We start from the raw sequence: 26,038 nt of genomic DNA, 5'->3' as shown, positions 1-26,038 counted from the left end.
AGCTTCACATTAGCATAAATTTGGTGGGCTCATGAAGACATTATTTGTCTACAAGAAAAGAAATCAGCTGTGCCAGTGGCGCGCGCGCGCGCGCGTGTGTGTGTGTGTGTGTGTGTATGTTGCTGTGTTTGACTGACCTACGTCCTTATGCATGCTCAGCATGTGTTCTACCACTGAGCTGTACCTCCAGCTCTGCACCAGTGTTCTTAATGTTTAACAGAATTTCTTAGTTACAGAACAGCAAGAAAAATCAACAGCAAGAAAAAGTTCCTATTGAACAGTGTAAATGAGTAAATACAAAGAGTAAATGGAATTACTGTTGTAAATATTTAGGCCATAAACATGTATATACTCTTAATTGATGGCCTAATTAATTAAGTTCTAAAGTTCAATAAAACAAACATGGGTTCTTGAGTTGCGGTCATCTTTCTGTGGCAGGCTACCTCTGAGGGGCTTGCTGCTGTGCTGGTGATTCTATGGTACAAGTCTGGCTTCATGCTAATGCAAATTGGGTTCCATGAGCTTGTTTATTTAAAGACACAGCTACATGGTTCCAGAGTGAAGCATAGACATGGGTTGACTAATTTCATGTTTATGACTATACTATCCCAAATGTTATTGGTCAGTGTAGTAATGGGAAAATATGAGCACAAAGGAGAGGGAGAGGAATCAGATGACCCATTTTTCACTTTTGTGAAAAATTGTTGTGGGAAGAAGCAGCAGAAAGAATACTAAGGGAGTTCTGGGCCTCCCACCCATCCTGTTCATTAAGTGTTCGCACGCCTGGCCGATGCGAGACTCCAAACGTGGTCTCTCACTTTGCTTCGAGTCTTCTCTAGATCAGACAGAGACAATAAATAAATGAGACAAATAATTTTATCCATTTGATTAAAGGCAGGGAGTGGTGAGGTGGCTCAGTGGGTAAAGACACTTGCTGTATAAGTACAATTCCCAGACTCCACATAAAGATGGAGAACGAGAACTAGCTACGACGCTGAATTGTCTCCTGACTTCCACATGTGAGCCACAAAACACAATGAAAGCAAAACAATTTCTTAAAAATGCCCAATCACAGTGCTGTAGGCTTGTAACTCTAGAACTTGTCAGGTAGAGGCCAAAGAATTAAGATTTCAAGAACAGCCTTGGCTATATAGTGAACTCCAGGCCAGCCTGGGCTTCATGAAACTTTATCTGTCCCACTCTCTCTCCTCTCCATTTGTCTGTAAGTACTAGGAAGGAAAGTGCAGGAGGTTACCTATCTCAGTGAGGGAGAGGTCAGGGTGATAAAGTGAAGCACAAAGGATGAGAAGCCATCTGGGGCTTTTTTGTTTGTTGAAAAAGGATCTCACTACCTGTTCTAGCTGGCCTTGAATTTAGGATTCTCCAGTATCTTACCTAGAGTGTTAGAATTTTTGGCATATACCATCATGCATGGCTTTTAATTTTTTTAATTATGAAAATTTTCAAGCATAAAAATATGGAATAGCTTAATGGATTCTTTTCTTAGTCATCATAAGCTTACATGCAAGTTATTATTATTTTTTTTTTTTTGAGGCAGGACCTTACTATATAGTCCTGGCTGAGCCTATACCACTTTTTAATGTAAAGTAGAATCTGTTTTTGTTACGTAAGATTTCTGGTCAGGGCGTAGTGGCATGTACCTGTTATCCCAGCACTGGGGATCCTAGGACAGGGGGAGCGAGAGTTTGAGGCCACTGTGGGCTATAGAGTGAGGCCTGTGGGAAAACAAAGCCAAGCAAACCAACAAATGAAATGTGTCCAGTAAGAGAGTCTGGACTCTGGAGATGTAGACGCCTTTCGCCTGCATCAGTCCTTACATTATGAAGTAAGACCAGATAGGCGATCTGTCCTCTCCAAAGTTGAAAGTGGAGATTAAGATTAAGCTGGAAACTAGTTCAGTTTCCATGGAGACGTTCATTCATCCATCTATCTATTTATTTATAGGTAGCCATTTCTCATCATCCATTTTTATTAAATTCCTAAGCTGATTTCTGAGCTGCTTGCAAGACTGAGCTAAAAGGATCTGTGAATGGAGGTGCCCTGGAGCAGCTGGGGTCATAGTAGGGGCTTCAGCAGAAACTGGCTTGAACATATTTAGAAGTGCAGTGTGGCCACTGGCTTTGGCTTCCCTATCATTTGCTGCAGGGAGTAGCTTTCTGACGAGGAAGGTCTTGAAGAAGCTTTCTCTTGCCTAATAGTACTTTGCAGGTCACCTGGTATTTGCTTCTGCAGGGCTTTTAGTTTCAGGTCATTGCCACTTTCCTACATTATTTATTCACTCATGGATCAGACACTACGTTCTGGACAGTAACTGAATATATCCCAGAAGCAGAGCATATGGCAGAAAGCCAAGTGGCCAAGTTAGAGCTGTTGAGAAGCCTTTCATTTTCCTTCTGCTGCAGTATCGTATACATATTTTCTGTGGAAGTATCTTGAGGTTCTGATTCAGATTTATATTATCTTCACCTAGGAGTACAATTCTTTTAGTACATAATGTGGACTGTTTAAAGCATTTTGGTGTTCTTTCAGAGGTGTGCTAGGTAGAGAGGCAGGACTGTAGAATAGCTCGTGTGTAGCTTCTTAAGATTTCGATTACTAATAACATGTCCAGGAACCAAAACTGTAGCAGTTTCCCTAGGAATGTTTGTTTGTTTGTTTGTTTGGGGTTTTTTGTTTTTGTTTTTGTTTTTAACAGGATTCTCATTTAGCTCATCCCCAGTCCAGTCACTGTTGTTTGCATTTAAGAAAGGATGTTGCTGTCCTGGTAGGCTGGGGTATATTCTGAGGGCCAGAGTGGCCTCAGACATGAGGTTCTTCTACTCAGCCTCCCATGCTGGGATTTCATGCATGTGCCAAACAGTATCAGGGACAATTTGTTTTAAGTGTGGATGTATGCCAACCAAATGACTGCATGGATAATAGCTTCATAAGGGTTCAGAATACTAATGCACCAACTTACCCTGGTGAGAGTCTACAGTGTGAAAGCATTGCTGGCTTATCTGTCAACCGCGCAATAACAAAGCACTAAATTCATGGACAGAATAGCTGTTAATAGCCAAAGGCCTGAAGCTCTGTTCTCAGCACCCACACCAGCATGTGACTTCAGCTTCAGGGGAATCTAGCTTCCTCTTCTGGGATCCATAGGCACCTGCACACACGTGTCTAAGTCTACCCAAGGAACAATGTTTTGGCATTCTCCTTATCATAAACCTCCTCTTCTTGAGACTCAGGTAAATGCCAAACCTATTTTTTTGCAGGCCAAGAAATGTTTCCATCTGGGCCACATTTCCCAGCTGCTACCATGAGACTTAACTAACAGCCCAGGTGACACACTTGAATTCCCTTTTCATGAGCAGACAATCTGGAGTACAGATAAAAATTGCATTCTTCCACACGAAGAATTAATTTTTCCCAGAAGGAAAAAGCCAAAAGCCCTTTCTTCTCCACGCAGTCTTAAGTACCCATTAACTCAAAGTTCCTCCTTTCTGTTTAATCCCTGTCAGCTGGTTACTTGCTCTACCTTTTGACCTAGGTTCAACTTCATTTAATCCTGTGTACAGAAAGCTTTTGGATTAAAGGTATGTGCTAGGGCTGAGCCACACCACAACAAATACAGAGAGACCCTAGACATATACATTATAAAGTAACTAAGTTGTTTCCAGCTTTTAGCTATTACAAATAAAGCTGCTACGAACATGGTTAAGCAAATGTCCTTGTTGACATGTATCTTTTGGATACATGCCTAGGAGTATTATAGCTGGGTCTTGAGGAAGCGCTATTCCTATTTGTCTGAGAAAACGCCAGATTGATTTCCAAAGTGGTTGTATAAGTTTACATTCCCACCAGCAGTGGAGGAGGGTTCCTCTTTCTCCACATCTTCTCCAGCATGTGTTGTCACTTGAGTTTTTGATCTTGGCCATTCTGATGGGTATAAGGTGAAATCTCAGGGTCGTTTTGATTTGAATTTCCCTGGTGATTAAGAATGTTGAACATTTCTTTAAGTGTTTCTCTGCCGTTTGATTTGTAATAGCCAGAATCTGGAAACAGCCCATATGTCCCTCAGCTGAGGAATGGATACAGAAATTGTGGTACATTTACACAGTGGAATACTACTCAGCAATTAAAAACAAGGAAATCATGAAATTTGCAGGCAAATGGTGGGATCTAGAAAAGATCATCCTGAGTGAGGTATCCCAGAAGCAGAGAGACACACATGGTATATACTCACTTATAAGTGGATATTAGACATCTAATATAGGATAATCATACTAAAATTTGTATACCTAAGGAAGCTAATTAAGAAAGAGGACCCTGAGTAAGATGCTCAATCTTTATTTAGAAAGGCAAATGAACGAGATGGACATTGGAAGAGGGAGAAAACAGAGAACAGGACAGGAGCCTTTTACAGAGGGCCTCTGAAAGACTCTACCCAGCAGGGTATCAAAACATATGCTGAGATTTACAGCCAAACTTTGGGTAGAGCGCAGGGAATCTTATGAAAGAAGGGGGAGATAGAAAGACCTGGAGGGAACAGGAGCTCCACAAGGGGAGCAATAGAACCAAAAAATTTAGACACAAGAGTCTTTTCTGAGACTGATACCCCATCCAGGGACCATGCATGGAGATAACCTAGAACCCCCTGCACAGATGTAGACCATGGCAGCTCAGTCTCCAAGTGGGTGCTCTTAATGGGAACAGGGGCTGTCTCTGACATGGACTCAGTGGCTGGCTCTTTGATCACCTCCCCCTGAGGGGGCAGCAGCCTTACCAGTCTACAGAGGAAGACCAAGAAGCCAGTCCTGATGAGACCTGATAGACTATGGTCAGATGGAAGGGGAGGAGGACCTCCCCTAACATTGGACTGGAGGAGGGGCATAGGAGAATAGGGAGGAGGGGATGGGAGAGGAGGCTACAGGTGGGATACAAAGTGAATAAACTAACTAATAAAAAAAATGAAAAAAAAAAATAAGAAATATATGATGCAGCCAAAGAATAATAATAATAATAATAAAATAAAACAGTTAAAAATGAAAATAAAAAAATAAAGTAACTAAGTAAACAGTTTTTCAGGAGCTTATGACTAGAGCAGAGGGAAATAGATGTCTGTCAGAGTGTGGGACCACTGTAGCCCACAGAAGTGTTCCTTCCTTCCTGCCTTCTTTTTTCTTTTCCTTTTTTTTTTTTTTTTTTTTTTTTTTTTGAGGCAGGTCTGTGTAATTCTGGCTGTCCTGGAGCTCTCTATATAAACCAAGCTGTCAATCTACTTTTCCTGCTGGATCTTGAACCTGAGACCTTATGCTTACTAAGCAAGTTCTCTGCCACTGAACCATACCTTTAACCCTCCCCCAAACCCACAAGTTGTCTTTCAGGTGCTTCCTATATCTTGTTTTTCCACCTATCAGGCTTCAGGCAGTCTTGTTACAGTAAAGCTGACTATAGATTTTTATATTCCAATCATGAGGATGTGCTTTCCTTAACATGGATGTTTCTAAAGTTTATATACTTCATACAGATCCCTTTCAGTGGCCATCTGCTGCACACAAATAATATGTTTTCAGTGGCTCTTAAACTTTAGCAAAGGAATCACTGGGAGGGGGTGCAGATTTTGAGGCCTGACTTCCATAATTCAGATTAGTGGATTGGGGGATTGGATTCTGGAACCCATATTCTTCGTTAAGATTTGCCGTTAGAGAAACATCATTTATTTGTTCACTATTTGAAGTTTCGTTCCCATGTCTGCCTTCATTTTTAAGGCTATAGCACTCTAAATACTACTAATAAACAGAGGCTTGGTTTTAAAGCCTTAGGAAGTGTCTTAACTCCCCATGACCGATTTTGAAAATTGTCCAGAGTTTTACAACTCTTGCTTTTATTTTCCTCTGGGGAAGCTGTGGTTATGTTGATCATGAGAAATAAGGTTTTATTTGTTCAAGAATAGCTCGGATATCTGCCACTTCTTCACTGCTCTGGCTGAAGACTTCCTCATTGCCCGTCTGGATAGTCACTGATTTCTTCAAAATCTCAAGTCATTCCCTACTCCCTGGGTTCAATTTGCTTGTAGAGTCAGAGGTCACTTAAAGAAGTGATTTCTGGCAAGACAGCATAAGTAAATAATTTTTTAAATAAAAAAAAAAATGGAGTTTATGAGAGTGTAATGGTTTCCAAGACGTGTATAAAAAGCTGGTTTTGAAAGGATGTGGCTTAGTTAGTAGAGTGCTTGCCTGGCATACGCGGAGATCTGGGTACAGTCCCCAAGACTACAAACAAACAAACAAACAAATGAACAACAACAACAGAAAACCAAACCAAGTATGGTAGGTGCATTCTAGCACTTGAGAGGTGAGGACAGGAGGAGCAGAAGGTCAAGGCTAAAGAGATGGCTCGAGGGTTAAGAACACTAACTACTCTTCCAGAGGACCCTGGTTAGATTCCCATTATCTGCAGGGTACTCACAACCATCTAGAACTCGAGTTCCAGGAGACTGGAAACCCTTTTCTGGCCCCTCAGAGTATCCGGTACTCATGTGGTGTACAGGAATACATGCAGGCAAAACACCTATACATATTAGAAATAAACTTTTAAGAGTTGAAGGTCAGGACAGCCAGGCTAACAGAGAAACGCTGTCTTGGGAGGGGGGTTGGGGAGAGAGTTTAAGGTCATTCCCAGTTACATAGAGTTTGAGGCCAGCCTGGAGTGTATGAGACCCTGTCTTTAAGTATTACATTTGGGAAGGGGAGAATCAATTTCTATAATGCACAGTACAGAGGATAATTCTTTCACAGGTGAAAGCAATGATAATTAAGGCTCCACCTTCCCAGGGGATGGTCACATTTCTCTTGTTCTCAGACAGCTGTCTTAAGCTCAGTGACTATGCTCAGAGGCAAGCATGTCTTTGTACATACTATTTTCTTTTGTTTTTGAGATAGAGTCTCATGCTATAGTCCAGGCTGGCCTGGAATTTACTAATGTAAAACAGGCTAGCCTTGAACCCATGATCCTTCTTCCTCATCAAGTGCTAGGATGACTGGGTAAACCACTATGGAGAGCTTTGTACATTTTGTTTTGTTTTGTTTCCTTAGGTGTTGCCTCTTATTTAACATGTTTTAGGTCCCTCTTGAAGATGCAATGGTGAAGATTAATTTGGTTTCTATCCTAATGGAAATTACAGTGTAATAGAATGGGGAAACATATATTCAATAAAACCCAAGAAATGCCATGGTTTTAACTGGGGAAAGAAAGTGTTTGGAGGGAGAAGCATAGGAGAGGAGGGTGCCCGATCTAAAGATTCAGTGCAGTTTCCATACAAGAAAATGGCTTTGCAGCTGAGACATCAAGAATTAATGATCAATAAGGAGTAGGAGAATGCCTCAGCAGTTAAAAGCACTGGCTGCTTTGCAGAGGACCTGGGTTGGTTCCCAGCACCCCATGGTGGCTCCAAACCATCTGTAACTGTAGTTTCAAGGGATCTGATGCAATATTCTGGCCTCTGTGGGCACCAAGACACACATATGGTACACACACACACACACACACACACACACATACACACACACATATGAGTGCGCGTGCAGGTAAAACACTCATACAAGTAAATAAATCTAAATTTTAAGAAAAGAATTAACTATGATTGGAGAAAGGAATGCTTATAGGTTACAGGGACACTTATGTCCTTAGCACCTGTGGCAAGGAGGAATAATCAGGAAACCCAAAGGAACTCTGTGATTAGAGAGGTTATTAAGCAAGGAGTGGTTTTAGGGAAGAAACGAGCAGAGACTTTGTAGTTCACAGTGATGTTTTTATACTTTATCCAGAAGGCAATGGAAGGTCATTGAGAGCTTTGAAGTCAGGAATGTAGGGTGTGGTTACATATTCAGATTAATGTTGGAAAATCACTACTTTAGCTTTCTCTCTCTCTCGAGCACTGTTAAATTCTAGGCAGAAATCAGTGAGAAAAGCATTTATATGGCTACTCACACTGTAAGTCAAGCAGTGAGATGGTAGTTTAGATTAAGGTGTTAGGAGCAGTGGTGGACAGGATTTCCAGTAAAATTGTATTTTGAAGCTTGAATTGATAGAATTTAGTGAGAAGTTGATTTGAAGAGATGGGGGAGATGGGGTTGGGGTAGAGACTGAATATGAAGGCTAAATACTAAATTTCTGGATTGAATTGGGTATATATAAAAGGCCTTTGTTTTTTGCTTGTGTATGTAATGTGTGGTGTGTATGCCCATATGTGTGTGGTTGTGTGTGTACAAGTGTGCAGATTTACAGAAGTCAGAGGTTGTTGTTAACTTCTTCCGTGGTTATTCTTCACCTTGAACTTTCCATATTTAGGTAGGACCTCTCACTTGAGCCCAGAGCCTCCTGATTATGCTAGTCTGGCTGACCAGCTTGCTCTAGGGGTCCTCGGTCTCTGCCTCCTAAGTGCGAGGATTGCAGGTGTCCATTGTGTCCACCAGGCCTTTAGAAGGGTGCTGGAGCTCTGACCTTGATTACCATATTTGTGTGGCATGAATTTTACCCACTGAGCCATCTTCCAGATGGCCTGTGTATTAACATTTAAGGAAAACTGGAGAGGAGCAGATTTAAGTGGAAGATCAGGAGTTTATGTGAAGGTTTTGGGTTATTTCCCTCAAACTCCCACTCCACAAAATTCTGCTGAAAATTGCCCTCTTGCCAACCACAGGAGGGATCCACTGTATCCCTCGGCTTCTCTCATTACTGACTGTGTCATAGTCACAGTGTACTTGCCTGTCCTCATTGATAGGGATTCCTCTGTCAGAAGTACTTCTGTGCTTTTAGAAATGGGATAAATATTTCCTCCATTATTTCCCACTGAGTGTTGTATGCTAAAGGCTTCTGTTATCTTAGTTATGGATGATGCTGGGAGTTAGTGTTTCTTTATTGCAGAACAGCATTTTGCTTTCTCATGAGGGTAGGGCAGAGCATGACACATGCAGCTTTCCTCCCTTTTCAGTTCATTTCTGTCTCTTTTGTCTTTTGCACATGTCACATTTATTGTGTTGGAATTAGGTGGGAATACACGTTCTATGGTAAATGTCGACTTGATCATGAGTCCGATACTGGCTTAGAGTGTGGACTGCATGCAAGTTACGTGGCTGCTGTCATAACATGTCTGTGGGGAGCTCGTTTTGCCTGTAGTTGCTGCAGATCTGTTTCTTTTACTCCCAGTGATCAAAGCAAACATCAAGGGATGAGAGTTTACTGTCTATTGTTTGTTCCAACCAGGGTGGAGAGAGAGGGGGCACAGAGAGACATCTGTGTCTTCGTGGCCACGCTGGGAAGAATGAGTGAAAACTCTGCTGTTTCACTGTCCCCGCCTCAGTCCTTTTATTACCTCCAGGCTTCAAAAGCCCCTCTCATACCGATGAGTTGCTCCTAGTATAACACGTGATCACCATTTCACTAAAGCTGTTTACATTTTTTTTGACTGTTGGCTGTTATGGCATAGAACCTGGGTTTTAGGGAAATGAAGACAATTGGATAGTACTTTTGTGTGCTTGTTTCTGTAAAGCGTGTGGGTTTATCTTAAAGAGGACTTTTCTTTCCTCCTTTCTTCTTCCCGCTGCTGTTTCTTCTCCTTACTTTTCCTCCCTCCTTTTCTTCTGCTCTCTTCCCTCCTCCTTCCCTCTCCTCTTCCTTATCTATTCTCTCTTCCCCTGCCTCCTTCCCACCTTTCTCTCAAACTGGAGTGCCAAGACAGTGGAAACTAGTGGCAAGTTTTACCAGAAACTCACAGACTCGAAACAAGAAAAATTATTTTTTAGTTTGGACTTTATTTTGAAATGCCAAATTGAAAATAATTGCTAATCATGGTGGCTCACACCTTTAATCAAGCATTTGGAAGGCAGAAGCAGTCAGATCTTTGAATTTGAAGCCAGTGTGGTCTACATATTGAGTTCTAGGATAGCCAGGGCTACACAGAAAAACTTTGTCTCAAAAAACCAAAAAAGAAAATAATTCTATAGGGATTTTGTCGTTGCTATTGGTTTGTTTGTATGTTTGCTTGCTTGCTTGTTTGTTTGTTTTTCTGAGAGACTTATTGCCCTGGCTCCGGTAGACCAGGCTGGCCTTGAGCTCACAGAGATCTTCCTGCTTCTGACTTCCTCAGTGCTGTGATAAAATCCATATGTCAGCATGCTCAGCTTTTTTTTTTTTTTGGTGAGCAATTTAAAATACAGGCTAGAGTAGTTGTGTTAATATGTCAAAGCCACACTCACACTATATAACTACATCTTGATTTACTGTTTTCATTTACATACCCTGCCCAGTGTGCTTATGCATGTGCTTATTTTCAAACTGGAGTACCTTTGCATACTAGGAAAACTGTCATTGGCTGTTAGAAGAAATAGAATTAGCTTCTGTCATCAGGGCCGCCCTTTACAACCAAATCCCTGAGTCACCACCAACAGCAGATCAAGATCTGTGAAGCAGTGTGTATATTGCTTGTCCTATGTACTTTCAAAAATGATTGAAGAAAAGAAAAAATAACTTATGGGTATATACTTTAATAGCATGATAAAAGAGAATTTCATATATGTATAAAATTATTTTGATCGTATCCCTCCCTCTACTCCTCCGGGCCTCTCAACGCACACCCCTCACAACTTTATATAGGCTTTATTCCCTAGTAACTCAAGAGACCAACTAGTGCCACCCACATTCATTTGGGTGCGGGTCCCTTCGCCTACCAGTGGACATATCCCCCAAAGAAAAATAATTCTTCCTCCCCATACAGCTGTCACCTGCCAGCAGCTCGTCAGCCAGAAGGGAGGCCTCATGGGAATGCCTCTTCATCAGAGGGCATATACCTAGTAGCTGTGATGGGATTGTATGAGTATGATACAGTGACCTTTTTTTTATCAAGGGAAACAAGCAGTTTTGACATTTTGTCCGTAGGTATTATTTCAGTCATTTCAGTGTTGTGTGTAAACGTGGCTGTACTTGGTGATCTTCAGTTAAGTTTTCTATTGGAAAAGCCAAGCCTCGAGATATGTTGTGTTTTGTATGCTTTGCTCGGCACAATGAACTTCTATTATAGCATTATTCTCTCAGAAAACCGTGCTGACTATAGAAACTGCTGCTTTGTTTCAGGTCGGTCTTCTCTCTTTCCCTTTGAAGACGCCTTCTTGGATGACAGCCATGGTGATCAGGCCTTGTCATCTGGCTTAAGTTCTCCCACTCGATGTCAAAATGGGGAACGAGTAGAACGCTACTCTAGGAAGGTGTTTGTTGGAGGCCTTCCTCCTGACATCGATGAAGGTACCATGCACACTCATTAACAGCCTCACAAGAGCTGAGCTTCTGTGTATGGTGTCGTCAGACTCTGACTCTCCTCCAAGCCAGCATCAGTAAACACATGTTGGAAGTGTAGATGAACCTGTGACAAAGCTAACTTTAAGAAAGAAGCTGCTGTAGTTTTCACAGGCTTTGAATGTGCTGCAGAAACCTTCCTACCACTGACTCGCTTGGTCAGTGCAGCTCGGATACTAATACAATAAATAGGTCATGGTTTCTCTAGCCTTTTCTTTGTGGGGGATGGGGCATTGCTAAAAATATTTTTAGAATTAGTACATTAAGGTTGTAGGTAGTCAGAGCCTCATTTCCCTCTAACTGTCCTCATCTGTGTTAATATTAGCTGTCAGATCTTCTTTATGATATATTTCTTTTTTTCATTAATTTTTATTTTTTTATATATGATAAATTTCTTAATGGCTGAGGGAATGACAACCTACACAATCTTCTAAAGGCCACAGTCTTTTCCTTCTAGTCAGAAGGAGATAGAGTAACTGAGCTGTAGCCTTTGTGTATATCTCAGTAAAAGACAGTATTATGGGCTGGAGAGACGGCTTAGAGGTTAAGAGCACTGGTTGTTCTTTCAGAGGTCCTGAGTTCAATTCCCAGCAACCACATGATGGCTCATAACCATCGATAAAGAGGGTATTATGGAGACAGAGAGAGACAATTGACTTAACTCTTTCACATCACCAAATGGAGCCATCTACTGTCTTTGTTCCTTATCAATAGAATCATTTGTGTCTAAAATAATCCTAGAGATCCCATAGAAGTGAATTCTAAACAAATTAGATTATATATATGTGCTTTTTAATTTGCATTTATTTATTTGGGGGCGCTATGCATGCCACAGTAAGTAGAGGTCAGAGACAATTTGTAAGAGTCTCTTTACTGTATGAGCCCCAGGGATTGAACTCAAGTTGTTAGGCTTCATGGAAAGCCCTTTATCCACTGAGCCATCTCTTTTGTCTATGGAATTATATTTGAAACCTCTTCTGCATCTTTAACTTTTTTTTTATTTCAGTTTATTTACTTTACATCCCAAAGGCTTTAACTTTTTTCTAAAAATAGAGAAACATTCTCAGTTTTGGAAATCTCATCTCCTGTTTTGTTTGACATAAAGATCACCTTAACCAAAATTAGATTTTTCTTCCAAATTTCTTATTAAGTTTATTGGCAGTAAAAGGAAAGAAATTAGTTAGAAATGTACTTTTCATGGTTAGAAGCTAATACACAAATGCACTCCCTAGCAATGGTGTTTTACTCTGCTGATTTTACTTCTGTAGAGATACGTTGGGAAAGCTCTCAAAAGAAAATAAATGCAAAAGAGGGGGGAAGTGCCTCAAAACATTTTTTAATGAAAAAGATAATATTTTATGTTTCTTATGATTACAGTTTTTCCTCCTTTTACTAAATTTCTTCTTTGTTTTATAGATGAGATCACGGCCAGCTTTCGCAGGTTTGGACCTCTCGTGGTAGACTGGCCTCACAAAGCAGAAAGCAAGTCGTACTTCCCTCCTAAAGGTAATGTCCGAGGCCAGGCTGCCTGGCGCACCATCTAAGACAGTCCTACAGTCTTGAAATAGCTGTTGGCTCTCTTTCTCTAAGTACAATAACACTGATCATCATTGCGTGTGAGTTTCACTTGGAGTCACCTCCCCCAGCAGTGCAGTGTTCGATAACCCTGATTTTACTAACAGTGAGATTTTGTAAGTCTGTTATAGAAGAGCTTTTTGCTAAGTTCATTATTTCATGCGGGAGGGGAGTCCTAGGGTTTCGAGGGATGTCAGCAGTGGAAACATTTAAAATTTGGTTTTTATTTGTATCCCTGTATCTTTGTGGGTTTTTCATTTTTAAATAAATCTTTTAATCCCAGAACTTGGGAAAGCTAGTAGCTAAAGAATGACTTTGTGTGGTCTGTCGGTTATCCACAGCTCAATGGTAAGTGCCTTGGCCTGTGGGAGGTGGAGAACTTAACTAGCCAAAGATCTTTTACAAGATCCTGCTCCTCTTAACCTGTGGGAGACTCTCCCACTAAGCTCGGAATGGATAAAATATATTGCCTTCTTGCTCAGTTTGTCGTCTTTTTCTGCACAATCCAGGGAACTTCTGTGCTGATGTTCATTTGGGTATGTTCTTAGATTCATAAAGTACTTTGGATTAGGGAGAATGAGTTTCTCTTTCCTCTGTTATCTTCTGCAGCCCGTGTTTCAGGGTAGCATTCATCTTGGAAAATGATTTATGACATATTTATTGTGTAAAATTAATTGTCACAAGAAGATGCCATCAGTACCCTTGTCTTTCCTGTGTTCTGTGCAGGCATCGACTCGAGCTTAAACTGGGGAAGGTCACTTCCTGGCTCCCTCTTATGCCCAGCTCATCAATGTGTTTGTTTGTTTCTCTCATGTATCCTTCTCCTCACGCTGTAATCCACAAAAAGAAGTTAGGCACTATAGGGTTGCTTGTTGCTTTTAATATCTTTTGTTAATTTGTTCCAGGTTTTGTTTTTTTAAAGATTTTATTTCTTGTTTGTACAACATTCTGCCTGCACACCAGATCTTACTACAGATGGTTATAAGCCACCATGTTGTTTCTGGGGATTGAACTCAGGACCTTTGGAAGGACAGCAAGTGTTCTTAACCTCTGAGCCATCTCTTCAGCCCTTATTTTTTGTTTTTTTAAAGACAGGACCTACATCACTTTGTATTCCAGGCTGGCCGTACACTCAGCATATTTTTCTCTCAGCCTCTCAAGGGCTAGAATTATAGGAATTATAGGCCCGCACACCACATCTGGCTTTTTACACTTTGAAATTAAGCTTATGTTCATCAAAAAAGATAAAAAAATCATTACACTGATTATCTCAGTGGAAGAATGTGTTCCCTATCTCGTGACACATGGACTACACTACTTAAAGTTGTGTATGTAAAGATGTTTTAGGTCAGCTGTGGTGGTACATCCTTAGGATGTAACATTTTATCAGTGAGTGAATGTGTTTATCATATTGTATCACATTGTATCACATGCCACACCTTTTACAAAATGACACACATGAAAGGTATTTCTAAGAGTAATAGTAAAAAAAACAGTCACATTCTTGCATAAAATTCTCAAATGGTCATTGGAAAAATAAAAAAAAAATAATTATATATATGGTCATGTTCAAATATTCATCTCAAGTGTAGATCTGTAAGATATAATCATATATATTTTGCTAAATATCCTCCTTTTGATATGTAAATTTGCATGAATTTTAAATTTTACAGATGTGCATTACTATATTTTGAATGCTGTTTTACTGTATATATTTCTCCCTTAACAATATTAGCATCTTTTTTCAACAGACCTACATTATTCTTAATGAGCATAGCTTATTTATCAAGTCTGTTAATATTAAAATTGTTTTCTCTCATAAATTATGCTTCAGTGAGTATTCTCGTGTTTCCATCTTTTTTATCCTTTTTTTCCTTTCTAAGTTTTCTTTGCATGGGGAAAGGTGCTGGGGTTTGAACCCAGGGCCTTCTGTACATTGAGCAATTTTTTTAAGACTTATTTGTTTATTATTTATATGGTATTAGATGGCATTAGATCTTATAGATGGCTGTGAGCCACCATGTGGTTGCTGGGAATTGAACTCAGGACCTTAGAAAAACAGCCAGTGCTCTTAACCACTGAGCCATCCCTCCAGCCCCCTGACTTACATTTTTGTCATTACTGCCTGGGGTGGATTTTTTTATTCTAACTTAATCTTGCTGAGAGTCTAGGGAAATTATTCCTTTTAAATTTTTGCAATTTTATGGTTACTTTAAACTTTTTTTTACTACACATTGGTTTTCTTATTTTGTTAAATGTACACTTTCTCTGATACCTCCTAGATATTGGTTTTCTTGTAAAAACTTCTTGTCTATGAATGATTTTTATTTTTTTAGGTAGTCTGAAGTAGCCAGGTTGGACTTGAGCTTACTATGTATCTGGGGATGACCTTCAACTGCAGACATGACCCACTGAACTTAGTCTTATGATGTCAAGCCCAGGGTTCATGGATTCTGGCAAGCACTGTATCAGCTAAGCCTATATTTTTGTTCTTTTAAGTACTTTGAGCTATGTTTGAAACATCTCCACCAATTTATAATTTACTTTTTAGTTATGTTTAATGTTTTTTGCCATGCCAGTAAAAGTACCAGTACTTTTCTTTATGTGTTTTTGGTTGGTTGGTTTTGGATTTTTGAGACAGACTCTGTGTAGCCTTGGCTGGCCTGGAACTAACTGGTGAGCCAGGCCTGGTGACACAGGTCTGTAATCATAGCTACCAAGGAGCCTCGGTGTAGAGGATTGAAAATTCAAGTCTCAGAATAAGAAAATTCTGTCTCAGAATAAGATACATGAAAGGGGCTGGGGATGTAACTGAGAGGTTCAGCACCTGCCTAGTATGTGTGGGCCCTAGTTCTGTCCCCAGTATACAAAAGAGAAAGGAGAAGGGAAAGGGGGAGGAGAGGAGAGAAAAGGAAGGGGAAGGGAGCAGAATAGATTCCAGCAGGTTTGGGTTAGGGTACAGATGGAATACAGTGTATCAGATGTTTGTGTACAGGAGTCTCTGGAAGAGTCTATGTTTGGTTTTTTGGGACTCTAGAGAAGACAACATTCTTGATTTCAAAAGGCTCTACTTTCTTAGAGGTATTTAAAAATACAAATATGAAACCTTGAATGATAAAGTATAACTTCTGGCGCCAGACTTTCTCGGCTTTCATGTGTTGTATGACCTTAGGTAGGTTATTTAACCTTTCTGTGCCTTAGTTTTATCACCTACAAAGAAAGCATAGCATCATAACTATTTCATAGTGTTGTAATGAGGATTCAAAAGAGTAAATTCTTGTGCTTATTTAAGTTCCTGAATGGCATTAAGAAGGATGATACTTTTAAACTATAGGCCAATTTATATCTAAATCAAGGGAGCAAAATCATTTTAGGCATCGAGAAGAAGAGATTGCTGTGGGCTGTGTAAAACCTGACCTGGAGTAGGCAGAAAATGCAAGGGGACAGTGTGATCATGGTATTTAGGTTGGCTGATATTTACTGTGAGCCAGGCAATGCATCACTAGTTTTTATTCTTAATATCATTTAATCATCCCAGTTAAGTAGGCACCTATCTTACTGTGAGGAAACACCATGGCCAGCTTATACAAGAAAGCATTTAATTGGGGGCTTGCTTACAGTTTCGGAGGGTTAGTCCATGATCGACACAGCAGGAGTGTGGAGGCAGGCAGACAGGCCTAGCAGTAGAGTAATATCTGAGAGCTTACATGTGATCTGAACACAGCAGGCAAAAAGAGGCTGGGCCTGTTGTAGGCTTTCAAAACCTCAAAGTCACTCCCAGTGACACACCTACAAGGCCACACCTACTTTCCTAGGGCCATACCTTCTAATCCTGTCCAGACAGTTCTATTAACTGGGTATCAAGAATTTAAACTATGAGCTTGTAGGGGCCATTGTCATTCAAACCAGCACAGCACCATATTATTCCCATATTTACAGAAGCAGAAATAAGTTCAGAAGAGAGTAATTTGTCAAAGGCTACAGGTAGGCTTGGGATTTGAACTAAAACAGCCTGATCTTTGAATTCAAAGGCTTCTCTCTACTCTCCACCAGACAGGATCTGATGTCACTTAGATTAGACTTAAAGTTTGTTATGTAGCTAACCTTGAACTTCTGGTCCTCCTGCTCTTTCCCAATGCTAGGGATTGCAAGTGTATGATCTGGGAATGTAATTTAGGCTTCATGCAAGCTAGAAGAGACTCTACTAGAGAAGTGACATCTCCAGCACCACCCTCCATGTGGGGGAGGGGAAATGTTTGAGACATGGTAGCCCATTCTGGCCTCCATGTGTACCTTGAACTCTGTAGGTGCTTTTGATTATGTGTCAGCATACCTGGCTGTGAGTCCAAAGTTCTTAATTGCATTGTATTAGTCTCATTTAGAAATAAGGACATCACAGAAGTGGACGTGTTCAGGATAGCCTTTAAGGTTGAATGAAGTCAGCGCTGTAACCATATTTGAGCTGAGCAACTGGTGATCTCAAATATGAACTATCGACAAATCACCTGCATAGAATTCCTGTTTCACACTTGATAGACAGTCAATCATTAATCTTCCTAAATGTCATAAAAAATGGGGATAATGATTATGCCTTCATGTGGTTTCTTATGCTTAAACAACAAATTGCACATAGAATCTTTTGCACAGTGCCCAGCTATCACTAAAGACTTGTTTGAGCAGAGGAGGTTAGTTTTATAGAGAAGCTATGAAGACCTTGGATACTAGCAGTGAGATATTACAAGAACAGGGTGGGGAAGGGGGAGAAAGAAGAGAACACTGGTTCTGGTGATGGAGCGGGTCATGGTGGCAGTAGGTTCAACGGCAGGACGTGTTGAAATTCCTTCCACTAAATGGTAGACTGATTGGCATTGTTGATCAGAGGGAACCAGGTTGGTGTGGTGATGACTTGATGTAGACTTTTGTCTGCTCTCAGGTCTGATCTGAGAAGAGATTCCCAAGAATCTCTTGGTTTATAGTCAGGCTGTTGGGAGCAGAGTCAGGAGTTGGAGGTGCATGTATCTTGAGTCATCTTTTTGAGAAGGGAAAAGAAAATGAAAAAAAAATAAGTAAAGCTTATAGTAACAGTTACTAATAAGATCATGAAATTGAAATGGCTACGGCCTTCTTGTCAAATACCTGGCATCATAAATACCCCGTAAGTGTGATGGAGCAGATGAACCAGAACAAAACAATCTGGCTTTCATTGAGCAACTGTTACTTCGTGAGCAATAAGAATGATGGTGCCTCTCCAGCAGAAGTAATCATCAGCATGTTTTTGTTTTCTTGTGGGCTTTAGTCACATTTGCGTATCTGCATACAGGGCTGGGGATATAACAGCTGAGATGCAGTCTTGTGTTCACCTTTCAGTCTCCTCTCCCTGCAAGCATTTAATGACTTTAAATGGCTGCCTCACCTATTCAATATCCTAATTTATTTGCTTGCTTGCAAGTTAGACCATTAGTAATAATACTTATGTTCATGTATTCTTGACTGTATCCTTTTCTTTCAAGTTGTTTTCTTTAGGCTAAATTAGAAGCTACTTAACTACAGATGAAAATCTTAATGATTCCGGATTTGATGTCACATGGCTTCCTAAAGCAATCTCTTTGTGAAGTTTATGCTAATTTGGACATCTGCACAGTTTTCTCTTTAGTTCCAAGTCAGAAAAATGGCACATTGCAGCTGTGAACTCACCTTTTTGCTTCCTTGTTTGGCAAATAATGGACCTCTGGAGAAGCCAGGGCCACACTGGTATGAATCATGTGCCTGAAACAGTGCAGTCTTTTTTCTCTGGGGCCCGACTGGCTGAGTCTTGGCTGCCTTCTACCGTCACTGCCTGTCTTAGTAGAATCTTGTGAGGAAGCTTAGGGTGACCTTGAAGTCCTGACAGTATTCAGTACTTGGATCGCAGGTACACGCCACTATGGCCAACCCTGGTGTCTCTTGACCAGGACAGTCCTCTTTGAGCAATTGTACTTTTTTTGGTCTGAAACTCTTCCCCTAGATTTCTGAGTAGGGATGCCCGTTTCTTTCCTTTGGTCTCTGCTCTGATGCCACCTTAACAGCAGTCTTTCTAACTTCTGTATCTAAAGTAGCTGCCCCTCAGCCCTCTGCTCTCCTTCCCCTCAGATTTCTTTCTTACCTGAATTTACTTTTTTAAAAGTACCTATCCTCTTTTTTCTAAACTAGACTGTAAAAGCAGAGTGATTCTCCTGCTTAGTTTGCTGTCTGTACCAAGCACCTCCTATACCTGGCACAATTTCCCTTGAATATTTTTTAAATGAATGAACTACAGCTTTGAAAGTAATGTACAGTCTCATTACTTGCTCAGAGAGTTAGAAGTTCATCATGTTCAAGAACTGAAAGTTGCTTAAATATCCTCTTACTTTAACCCAACCTTTATTTAAGGCTGAGACAGAAGGAGAGATGTCTTTTCATTAGTCTGCACAATTTCTGTTAGACTGACTTGAACCTGGAAGATCAATAGCTGATATTATTTTGCCTGGTAAATAAAGGAAGTAATATTTTCATTCATTTTTGCTTAGAAGGAAAGGCATACCTAGGCTATATCATCTGATAAATTGTATTTTTACTTTACTTTTTTTTTTTCTTCCTTATTGAGACAGGGTTTCTCTGTGTAGCCTTGGCTGTCCTGGACTCGCTTTCTCACAGAGAATCACCTGCCTCTGCCTCCATGGGATTATAGGCATGCACCACCACACCTGGCTTATGTTATTGCTAAGGCTAGAATTCATATGACTCACTGTATATTTTCATAGCTACTTCAAGACCAAAGTCATCCTTGTCTTTTTCTGAACCTTGTACTCTGTTGTTCTCATGTAAGCTAGAGTATTTCCAAGAGCTTCTTAAACTTGAAGTAGGTTTGAGTTTCTTTTACATATAGCCTAAATTTAAGCATCTGCCTCCTTGCTGGTACCTCACCAGTTATGTGCCTGGATGAGCTAGCTGCCTTGTGGTTGAATTCGTTGACTGGATAGATCACAGATACTGTGGCACTGCCTCAGTTCACGGGTGTGGCTATGGGAGCTTTGATATGAGCAGATGTCATGGAGGCTGTAGTAGGGGTGGCAGGCAGCTGAGATGTGTACACTGGGAGCTAATTCTCCATTGCATGACTTCTACCATGAGTCAGCTCAAGTGTCTTCATGTTTTTAGTTGAGTCCCAGAGAGCAAATCTGATTAGTCCAGTAGGTGTTTTAAGACTTAGCTATAACGTAAGTTATCCGCAAGGGTAGAGCCCTGGGTTTCTTGACCACTTAATAAAGGAATATCTTGACTTTGCTTCCTTGAGCACAGGGCTGTGAATGTTCAATTTAGAAAGAGACCTTGGCCCAGCAAACATATTGATAGATATTTAGTATAATCTCTCTCAGTATCTCCTAGAGAGTGTCTCTTTCCAGAGTTGCTGCCTATAAAAGAGTCTGTCTAGCCTGGACTTTATCCTGGTTCTTCAGGAAGTAGCTCCTCCAGGTTGTGCTATAACCTTGCCTCTTGGGAGGAGGAATGGAGCCTGTGGAGCCATGCAGAAGATCTAGCCATGGAGAGCAGCTGTACTAACATGGTTGGCACAGGCTTCTGGGCAAACACAAGGACAAGAGCTAGCCTTAGATATTGGGCAGGAGATATCTGTGTGCTCTGAGACCCTCCAGAAGATGCCAGTAATGGAAGAAGCTGTATCTCACAGCTTACGTGGGCAGCTGATGCTGGCGTTGACAATCTGGAGCACACTCCATGAGCACAGCCAGGTGCATAGGAGTAGACACAGGCACACAGCGTACTATAGGGTGACCCAGGTATGGACTCCCTTCCACTTTCAGAAAACCATTGCAACTTTTTTTAACATATATTTTATTCTATTGTGTATATGTGTGTGGATATTTTGCCTACATCTGTTTCTGTGCATGTGTGTACATGCATCATGTGTGTTCCTGGTGCCCCAGGAGGTCAGCTGCTGTGTAGGTGCTTAGGATCAAACCCAGGTCCTTCGTAAAGAGCAGCCAGTGCCCTTTAGCTCAGAGCCGTCTCTTGAGCACCAAAAGCATGTGCTTCTCAGTGGCTGTTTCAGCTGCAGCCCTGAAGTTCTCTGTGCTATCCAAGCTGGCTTGCCTGCTGACCTTGTGACTAAGCCATGCAGTTGTGATGGTTTATGTAATAGCAGCATGATCTGTGAACCTGGCATAAGGCAGGCCACGTGGATTCAGATCCACTTTGAGCCAGCCAGCTAAAGCAATACTGTTTAAGGGATAAAAAAGGGACAGACATAGATCTTTGAGTAGCTGTAGTGGGCTGGACTGTAGCACCTATTTTTCCTTTCATTTGTCTAAAATCTGACTTTGGAAAAATAGGTTTGCAAATGTCATTTTTTTCTCTTGTAGATAATTTGAATGGAAATAAGTCAGTATTGTTCTAGTCTCCAGTTCCAAGTTTTTCTACCTTCTGGGTTATACAAACTGATCAGTTGAAAAGCCTAGTGATGTTAGCATGTATTTAATCTTCCACGCTCTATAATAAATACTTTGAGTAATATTCTTTTATTTTCCTTTCATAAATGTAGATCTTGGCTGACAGTGCTAACATTCTGGTGAATTGTCAATGTTTTAATATATTCATATATTTTATATACTTGCAGTTTTCATTCCAGGGGGTAGTTTTCTTATGAAAACATGGAAATTGCACTGTACTGGAATGAGGTGTAGGGTTTTGTCTTGTCCTGTTTAGACAGATGGAACAACTTCTATTTTTGCTTTTGAAACCATAGTACATTTCCACTTAGGCTATTTTATTAAACACCTGTCTTCTCAGCATTGTACGAAAGTCAAACTGTGAATTTGATTTTTGTGAACCATTTATAGTTTAGGGAACTGTACAGGAAGGAAAACAGCATTTGGATCATCTAAGCCACAAGGCAAAGCTTGAACAACTACAGAAGTAAGAGACAGCATGTACAAGGTCACAGTGGTACATGCTGTGCCCAGGCAGAGGTGCTAGGAAAGGGCAGGTGCTTGCTTAATCCAGAGAAGTTGTAAGTACTCCTCATAAGGACTTTGTTTGGAAGAGAGCTCACTTCAGAAACTCAAGTGAAACGCAAATTTGGCAGGTGAAGGAGAGAGGATGTTTTTGCTTTGGTCTGAACTTGCTGACAAGGTTTAGATAAGATCAAGGCTGAAAGTGTGATCAAGAAAGAGTATATTAAGTAAAAGGAGTGGAGATGGGAAACTGGGGCTAGGGAGATGGATCAGTCACTAAAGTGTTTGTCTTGCAAGCATGAGGACCTGATATCTGTCCACAGAAACTACATGAAAAGGTTAGGTGTGGTGGTATTTGCCTGTTATCCCAGCATGGGAAAGGTGGAGACAAGAGGATCCCTAGGGGTTGGTGGACAGCCCACTTAGCCCAACCATCAAGCTTTAGGCCAGGAAGAGGCCACCCAAAGTTGACCTCTGGCACATACACGCATACACACACACAAACACATGCACTTTCATATACACAAGCATGTGGGCCTGCACTCACTCATACCCACACAGAGGTGGGGAGAAGAGGAGGACGAGGAGGAGGACAAGGAGGAGGGGAGGAAACAGCTATGAGGAACTGTTGAAATTATTGAACACTGACAGTGAACTTGGGTTGTCTTCTATATAGAGTAGGTGCCCATTGTCTTAAAGAGGGGAGATTGTCATAGAGAGAAAATCAGTAACTAACTTGAGAACATTAAAGTCCAGAAGAGAAGAGAATTAGAGTGTTAGAGCTTAGGCCTGAAGACAACTGAGGAACATATCTGCTGGAAAAACAGATGACCAGTTGTCTGAGGATGAGGGAAAAGCAGCAAGTTGGGGAACAGATATCAGGCATCTGGACTCAGGAATAGGCTCCAGTAGTTACTAGCTCCATGACATTTAGCATTGAGTAATTTAATCTCTGAACCTCAGTGTACTCATCTGAGTTAGTACCTGGTTAGGTTTTTCAGATTACATGTTTTAGGATTAGTAGGTGTTGGATAGTATGCCCTCCATGAAAATGTAGTGGGTAGTAATAATAAAATCACCTAACTGGTTTGGTCAGTTCCTTCCACACTCCCAGTCTGGTCTCAGTTCTCCCTGGTCAGGTGCTTATTAGAACTGACATGACTTAAAGCGGACAGATTGGCAGACTTGCCAAGGCCCTCTTTATACAGAGAATGTGTGATTGTGTAAACAGACCTTTTAAAGCCTAACTCCCCAGCTCATTGTCTCAGACTGCAGGAAGTCCCTTGCTAGTCTTCGTTTTGGGTGCTTCTTCTCAGCTAACTTGTTCTCTTGTTCATTCCCAACAACTCCTACCCTACAGCTGGGTGCCCACAGCCATCCCGCAGAGAAGCAGTTGTTAGTGTAGTAAGAAGCAGAAAATGGGCTAGAGCCAATGTGTGTCTCAATGCTAGGTGGTAAATATAGTCGAAGAAATCTGGCTTTGACTCCAAGGGGCATGTTTAGGAATCCAGGGGCGTGAGCAAGGACATTTGCGGAGGCCCCTCTGCGTTTGAACATGGGCTGCTTTCTTCCCTTGGATCCTTTCAGTGTGTTCACCTGCCTACAGAGCGAGTTTCTGATTTCTCTGTCATCTCTTGCATACTGAAAATAATCTTTCTTTTCTCTGTGAAGTTCAATTTTTAAAGAAATATTTTTTAAAAACTGATTCTTCAGAGTTTTAAAAAAGATTTATTTATGTACATGAGTGAGCTATCTGCATGTACACCTGCAGGCCAGAAGGGGCATCATATCACATTATAGATGGTTATGAGCCACCATGTGGTTGCTGGGAATTGAACTCAGGACCTCTGGAAGAGCAGCCAGTGCTCTTAACCTCTGAGCCATATCTCAAGCCTGATTCTTCAGATTTTTAATGGAGTTTTCTTTTTTTTTTTTTTTAAGGACTTAATGTATTTTTTCTTCAATTTTTATGTGTGTGTGTCACAAGTGTGTGCCTATGGAGGTCACAGACCCCCCTGGAGCTGGAGTTCCAGGCGACTGTGAGCCACCCTGCATGCTGGGAACATAACTCCAGGTCCTCTGGAAGAGCAAGTGCTCCTAACTGCTGAGCCATCTCTCCATCCCCTAAAATACTGTCTCTAGGTGAGAGCTCTCTGCTTGCCCCTGTGACCTCTTTGTATCTTAATGGATAAGTTCCTGTGCCCAGGGCACGTAAGAGTTCAAACCATTTTAGGTTCAGGTTTTCTAGTCCCAACAGGAAAATAAATAACAGCTCTAGTTCTTCAGTGATCTAGGCAGCAGGCAGGGAATTGGTGGGATGATTCATTCACTCCAACCTCATGTTCTACTCATAACTCAGCTGCTACTTTATACGAGTCTGAACTTGGCCTGTCCATGCCATGGCCTGCTTTCTTTCCTGAACTTGGAATGCCTTGCTTCTTGGGGACAAAAAAAAAATAGTCCTCTCCAGCTAGATCTGGCTTCTGCTCTATTATTCTCTAGATTGGGCAAATCTGCTGCAGTGTTTCTTACTAGTATTCTGTAGGGCATGCCCACAGCACCACACTTTCCATGATGATAGGAGCTTCTTTACATCCTTATATACAAAGGATATAAATCTTAGTTTTTCCAGAGCAGGGGCCTTCCTTGCTCTTATTCATCCTTGTAGAGCCTACTGTCATGCTTTGCTCCTAGATATTTTTGGTTCTCTTGAAATGAATCCAAAGACAAACCTCCTGAGGCAAACCAGGTAAGTCCTCTGACCTGAAATTCAAGGTCAGAGAGAAGGTTTGAAACAGACTGCTGTGTCATTAAAAAATAAAACAAAACAAAACAAAACTGAACTCGGGCAGCTTAGGCTGGAGGTGCCTTCAGATATCTCTAGGAAGGGTACCGGTGGTTGGAGAGTTTATCTTTTGTGAGGCGGGAGTTCTCTACCTATCCAAGGCTTAGGCCTATCTTTCCGGGGCTGTTCTGACTTGATCAGAAGTCCATATGGTGGTTGGTCACCGTTTTATGAATACCAACCAGGACATGTCCCCATACAGTGGGATTTTCTTCTCATTTGTGAGTATTACTTGAAACATGTTAACCACCAATAACATTTTAAAGGCAGGTGCAGGTTACAGGCAGCAGGTCAGCTGACATAATCAACCACTGCTTGCATTTAAGAAGTTTTCCTGGGCCTCCAAGGCCTGGCAGTCATGGCCACTTAGTTGCTTAGCGTATCTACCAGTTTGTGTAGGCTGTCTGCTACTCCCAGTGAAAGACCTGGAGTCTGAAGCAGGCCAAAGAAACACTCTCAGCTGGGACTGAACATTACATACTGCCTGCAGAACATTACTTACTACTGTAAGAGTTCAAGGCCAGAGAGGCTGCCATCCTGAACTGGAGAAAGAGACCCAGAAGAATATGGCCATTTCCAGATCTACTAATGGCAGAACAGGGATGACCATTGAATGTTGTCATAGCCTTTGTATGTGACATCTGGACAGAAATCCACAAAAACAAGTGCATAGATGGGTAGAAGCCTATTCTAAGGGGCAGCACTGATTCCTCATGGACTAGAAAGCCACAGCAGAGCTTGAGTTCTGTTTTTCATAACAGGCATTAAATTAGAGGGAAACAAATCCAGCCTTTGTGCAGACTCAGTACATATCCAGAGACAGCATCTTTTAGCTTTACATTTCTTACAGACTTAACACATTTATGTTATTTTTCTGTGTGTTGTGCTCAAGCACCATGTAAATCAATTCTTTGAAGAAGAGATGAAATAATTTCCCTTCCATATCCTTGAAGTATTGTCTGTGAACAAGTAGTAAGTAGTTGTTTGTAGCTTTTATAGCAGCTGCCAGCCTTAGAACAACCTGTTCTGACTGTGGGAGAGAGTGAACACTAGAATTCTTGGACTGGGTTGTTTATCTCAATCAATATTCCTAGGTGCTAGAACTCAAGAACTCATTGCCAAGAACCATCGAAAAGTCGTACTCACATAAAAAAAGAGACGTGTCCTTGGTGATATTAAAATTAATTTTATTGTTATTTTTAGATGGGATACAATTGATAATGGATAACGGTGAGAACTCCAGACCTGGCTTAAGGTTTTAACTCCAAATTCAGCC

At 41.1% G+C, this 26,038-nt stretch overlaps 1 protein-coding gene across 11 annotated transcripts in view; it reads left to right on the top strand.

The window, feature by feature from the left end:
* The window catches only part of Cpeb3 (cytoplasmic polyadenylation element binding protein 3), a 191,832-nt gene that overhangs the window by 110,774 nt on the left and 55,020 nt on the right, over positions 1–26,038 (top strand). For all 11 annotated transcript variants that reach the window (XM_060388741.1, XM_060388720.1, XM_060388740.1 and 8 more), the window contains 2 exons: positions 11,137–11,304; positions 12,772–12,861. In XM_060388741.1, coding sequence (XP_060244724.1) covers positions 11,137–11,304; positions 12,772–12,861 — 258 coding nt within the window. The remainder of the gene's footprint in view (positions 1–11,136; positions 11,305–12,771; positions 12,862–26,038) is intronic.

Source organism: Meriones unguiculatus, chromosome 1 (assembly GCF_030254825.1).
Source record: "Meriones unguiculatus strain TT.TT164.6M chromosome 1, Bangor_MerUng_6.1, whole genome shotgun sequence".
Taxonomy (NCBI): Eukaryota; Metazoa; Chordata; class Mammalia; order Rodentia; family Muridae; genus Meriones; species Meriones unguiculatus.
The sequence above is the reverse complement of the archived record's forward strand: the minus strand, read 5'-3'. Positions and strand labels throughout refer to the sequence as shown.